The sequence below is a fragment of the Humulus lupulus genome, chromosome X (genome assembly GCF_963169125.1).
Source record: "Humulus lupulus chromosome X, drHumLupu1.1, whole genome shotgun sequence".
Lineage (NCBI taxonomy): Eukaryota > Viridiplantae > Streptophyta > Magnoliopsida > Rosales > Cannabaceae > Humulus > Humulus lupulus.
This window is the reverse complement of record NC_084802.1, coordinates 108,564,390-108,569,807: the sequence shown is the minus strand read 5'-3', so window position 1 is coordinate 108,569,807 and position 5,418 is coordinate 108,564,390. Positions and strand designations below refer to the sequence as shown.

At 36.3% G+C, this 5,418-nt stretch overlaps 1 protein-coding gene across 1 annotated transcript; it reads left to right on the top strand.

The window, feature by feature from the left end:
• Window positions 1-726: 726 nt before the first annotated feature.
• LOC133805041 (protein NSP-INTERACTING KINASE 2-like) lies at window positions 727-1,911 on the top strand. Its single transcript, XM_062243145.1, has 2 exons — window positions 727-1,168; window positions 1,696-1,911. The coding sequence occupies exons 1-2, from the start codon at window positions 889-891 to the stop codon at window positions 1,737-1,739; spliced, it is 324 nt and encodes a 107-aa protein (XP_062099129.1). The 5' UTR covers window positions 727-888; the 3' UTR covers window positions 1,740-1,911.
• The last annotated feature ends 3,507 nt before the right edge of the window (window positions 1,912-5,418 follow it).

Below are 5,418 nucleotides of genomic sequence, written 5' to 3'. Positions count from 1 at the left end.
TCAGTTTCTTAATTTGATAAAGATTAAATAATATAACAAGTCCTATCCCCTCTAAGATTGGGAGGCTCCAAAATCTTGACACACTTGATCTTTCCAATAACAACTTCAATAGTCAAATTCCCAACACTTTATCACACTTAAAGAGTCTTCAATACCTGTATGTAAACTCTGTTGATTAATTTTGAGTTAAATATTTTCATGTTAAGCTTGATGGTAATTACATGATTTGGAACTTGATCAGGTGACTGGACAATAACACTTTGAGTGGAGCAATTCCTGCATCTTTGGCTAACATGACACAACTTGCCTTCCTGTAATTCTTTTCAACTTTTAGCATTTTAATACTACTTGCAATCAAGGCTCCATCACAAGTTGAATAGTTTATAAAAAGGTTTTATGGGATTTTTTTTAATGGTATAGGGACCTGTCATACAACAATCTAAGTGGTCCAGTACCAAGGTTGCCTGCCAAGACCTTCAAGTAAGTCATTTTCTATATTGTAATTGTTCTTGTTGTTATTAAGATAGATTATTTGAGAGATTATTAAATAACATGTTACAACTGATCTAATTTGCTTCTTTATGCCACTTTTGAAGATGCTCAAACTACTAGGAGACCCAAAAACCATAAAATTGATTTAAGCCTGGGCTGCATTTGTCTACTAATTCTCGGGTTTGGTTTCCTTCTTTGATGGAGGTACAGACACAACCAGCAAATTTTCTTTGACGTCAATGGTTAGTAAACCTAACTCATTTTTTAAGCAATATCATTAAAAAAGAAACAGAAGAAGAAGAGATTAACAGTTGTAGGCTTTAAAAAATTTCAGAGCAACATCATGAGGAGGTTTGCCTTGGAAACCTGAGGAGATTTCAATTTAGAGAGCTTCAGATGGCAACAAACAACTTCACCAGCAAGTACTTGGTTGGAAAAGGTGGTTTTGGAAATGTCTACAAAGGCTGTCTCAGAGATGGTATAGTAGTAGCAGTTAAAAGGCTTAAAGATGGTAATGCCATTGGTGGTGAGATTCAATTCCAAACTGAAGTTGAGATGATCAGCCTGGCAGTTCACATGAACCTTCTTCAGCTTTACGGGTTTTGTATGACGGCCTCTGAGAGGCTCTTAGTTTACCTCTATATGTCAAACAACAGTGTTGCCTCCCGCCTCAAAGGTAAGCTGGCCTGTGATGTTCTATTTTTTTTTATCAAATTTATCTTATAATATTTTGCCAAAGCACTACTATCCAGAAATATAGGTTTTCATCACTAGTATCTTATTGGAAATAGATATTTCTACTTTGGTATCTAAGCTCATAATTTGTAATCATTCTATCATTTTTATCAAGTAGACATCTCTATTGAAAAGCCATTGATTGCCAAACCACGCATATTGGCAACTTTAAGTCTTGGAATCTTTTCATATTCTCTATGAAGTTAGGCACTCATGATAATTATCATGCAATCAAGGGAAACCATCCATGACAATTGTTGATTCATTTTTTTTAGTAGTTCTATTTGTTCTATTTTACAGTTCACTATCAGGTATGAGTTTGAGTATTAATCATTTAATTTCTTATGTAGTTGAGCAAGCTGATGTCACAATGGAAACACGAGCATAATGAATCAACTTTTTTTATGTACTCTTTTAGTTTACTATTAACTTTAAGTTGAAGCATTAATTATTTAAATTTTGTTGTAGCTAAGCATATGGACTCACAACAAAGACAAGTGCACAAAGGATGATGAATTGAAGGATGGAGCAAGTTTCATGCATGATTTACTTTTGTGTATCTTGTAATGTTTCTGTTTTTCATTTTTGAAGTAAAAAATGTTCAAGATTATAAAACTTTATTATGTTATGCTTTCAAACTTAAGTTAGAACTAAGATCTCATGAAGTAGACACATTCATGGTTTGAATTAGTTATTGTTTAATGTAATACTTGTGGTTTATCAATCTATTGAGAATTACATTTTATGATTAATTTTGATTTTTTTTTTATCAAAATACAATAATGAAAATCTTTTAATTAAAAAAAACCATATAGGTATACTTATCAAAATAAAATTTAAAATATATTATCCACACTAAAGTAACAAAATTTTATTACTAGACTTTTAATATGTTATGATTTAGAAACATATTATAAGCATAACAAATTGTTATGATTTATATAATATAACAAACTAAAAATGCTATCAAAAGAATCAAATGTAACAGTGGAAAAGTGTTATGCAACAAATATAAGATTAAACGTCAAATTTATAACCAAATACTCTAACTAAATGTTATAATTTGAATATTATAGCAACTAAAAATGTGTTATTGAATAGTTTAAGATAACATCGAACATAACATCCGAATACTGTTATAGAAAAGACAGGACTTTTAATAACAGGGGCAATGTTAGCTTTTTCAGAAGCGTTATCAATACTCCCGGTTAGCAATTTTTAAGTGTTATGAATACTGTTTTTTCTTGTAGTGTTATGCCCTACGACCTCATGGGAATAATCAAGTCCCGCAACCTCAGCCGCAAGCAGTAAGTTTTGTGAATGGTATTTATTGGATGTAGAGCCATCGTGGAGGCAGAGCTTGGAGTATATGCAACATGCCCTCCCAGAGACATGAGAACGACTTGAGAAATCAGTTGAGCTCCGGCCAAAGTTTGCGTTCCAATCCCCAATCTGATCTATGCAAACATCTAAATACGCAAAGAGGAGAGTCAGCCTGCTACAATGATCTGAGTTATGATTAGACCATGGGAGATCTGTCAATCATGTGCGATAATGGGAACATCCCACCAAACTGAGCTCTGGTTTGGAGGGATAATGACATACATAATGTGCAAGATAGGATGGGAACTAGTAACTAGTTCCAAAATAACTTAGAAATGAGAGATCCAACCCTTTAACGGCTGGCCTTGATGGAGGAAAAAATGAACAGACTTTTGTATGGGAAAATCGTGGACGGTTGTGATTCAGATGACGAGCTCAAGCCATTTTCTTCTCACTTCGCAGCCACTCCCTATCCCATTTACTTCAAAATGTCAAACATGCCCTCGTAAGATTGAACCACCGATCCGTCAAACCACGTCAAGACCTTCAACACTTAGAAAAGACTCCACAATGTCGATATCGATATGCGTTGTCTCTTGTTCACAGCCACGTTGACAGGACCCACAAAATTATGGTTTAATGAGTTTAAGAGGCACTTAATCACTTCCTGGAAACAGTTATCGACAGAGTTTAAAAAGAAGTTTTGAGCAGTGAAAATAAGTTCGAATAGAGGCCAACTCCCTAGCCAATATAAAACATCAACCCAGTGAATCTCTAATGGCATATCTTGATCGATTCGCTAACATAATGGCACGAGCTAGAGATGTCGATGATAGCGCCAAGCTTATGTCCATGAAGACAGGGATCATTGTGGGAGGTGAACTATGGAAGGAACTCTAAGGGAAAGGAGTGAATAGTACCAACGAGTTCTTGGCTCGAGATCAGGATTGGATCAAATGGAGAAAGCATAGTCTTTAGTCATAGAAACTAGCTAGACCCCTATTCAGCTCGCTGGAGTGGCGATAGATGTTGTAGCTATGGCTTAGCTCGTGCTCCATAACAACCAGGTAGGGAATAACAAAATAAAAAGAAACAGTAAGGGCAACCAAACTAGGTCCAAGAAAAATAAGCACGGGGAAAAGTACACTCCTATCTTCACCACGTATACCGACCTAATAGATAAGCAGGAGCATATTTATCAGGCTAATTCTTCCCCTCTACCATGGAAGAAGCCCGAGCCCATGAAGCATCAGCAGACAAAGAGAAATACAACCAAATTTTGTCATTTTCATAGCGACATTGGCCATAACATTGATGATAGTCATCAATTAATGGATGAGATCGAGATACTCATCCGAGATGGACCGTTGGCTCAATATGCTCGGAATCGAGTAGTCCCTAATCAACCAGCAGGGAAAAATCCGCAACTAGCTCAAGGAAACCAATTCAATCCAAGAGAAACTTTTGTAGCTCCTGACAACTAGATCATATCTCCTCCTGTTGAAGGAAGAGATATAGTCACCATTGCAGGCGGACCTCACCTAGAAGGTACAATCAATGGATCTCAAATAAGAAATATCCTGGAGATAAAGATTCACAAGGGCACAATATTTACTCTAGAGCAGAGGTTATCTAAACAACAACGATTGGATAAACAACCAATCATTTTTATAGAAGAAGACAATACTCATGTTCAATTCCCTCATAATGATCCACTGGTGATAACCATTCAACTCGCTAATTGGAGGGTGAAAAGAATCTAGATTGATAATGGGAGCTCAGTGAATGTGATATTTAAGTCCACTCTTGAGAAGATGGTACTCTCTGTAACCGACCTTAAGGCGACCTCCATGACTCTTTATAGGTTTTCAGAAGAAGGAATGGTTGCAATAGGAGCGATCAAGCTCGTTGTAACCTTGGGAAAAGAAGTATAGGTTGTCGCTAAAATGATTGAGTTTGTTTTACTTGACTGCCCAATCGCTTTGAACGCAATCTTGGGGAGACTAGCACTGATGGCGTTTGAGGCCATAACTTATGTTTGCCACTTAGCCATGAAGTTCCCTTCATCCTATAGGAAATGCACTGTAAGAGGGGTTCCACTCTCTACTAGGGAATGCTACAACATTGTCATGAAGGGAATGTCACAACCCAGGAAGTAGGTCATGGTGGAAATTGAAGCAGCTCGGGGTAGAAGTTTTGTATAAATGTATCGCCATGCTATTAAGTATTTTGATTTAAGTTCTTTTCATTATAAGAGGTGGAATAGAATAACCAGGTTGAAGCGTAATGATCATACGTTTGTAATGCATTGTATGTCCCATAATAGGTCCCATTCTTCTACCCTTTCCCGGTATTCGATGGCTATATATAGCTATTACCTTGACACCAAAGAAGAGTTCGACCCAATGCTTTATTGCTATCTTAGTTGATCCTGATTCGACATTAGAAGTATATTGATTTTTCAGCAATAACCGAATACTTTTGTCTGTAACTACGAAATATTTGATTCCATCCTTAAATTTTATTCCCTATGAGTTCTAGTCTCAATAAAACTGTTAGGTCTTACTGTTCATATGTTATGATATGAATATACCACACCAATTCGTTATGTATGGATGATGAGATTCCATTGATACAGAGCCAATTCCAATAAACTTATTGGAGGGTCCCATTGGCGGACATCCAGTAGGAATTGAACCTACGAATTCGCCAATTATGAGTTGGGCGCTTTAACCATTTAGCCATGGAGGCTTAGCGGGGATCCTCGTACATGGTCAATAACCAAATTCCAATTGAAATGAAATCTTTAGGGTAAATCAATGCAATTTAGGAGGACTTAATCTTAATGAAAGGACATCAATTCAAATC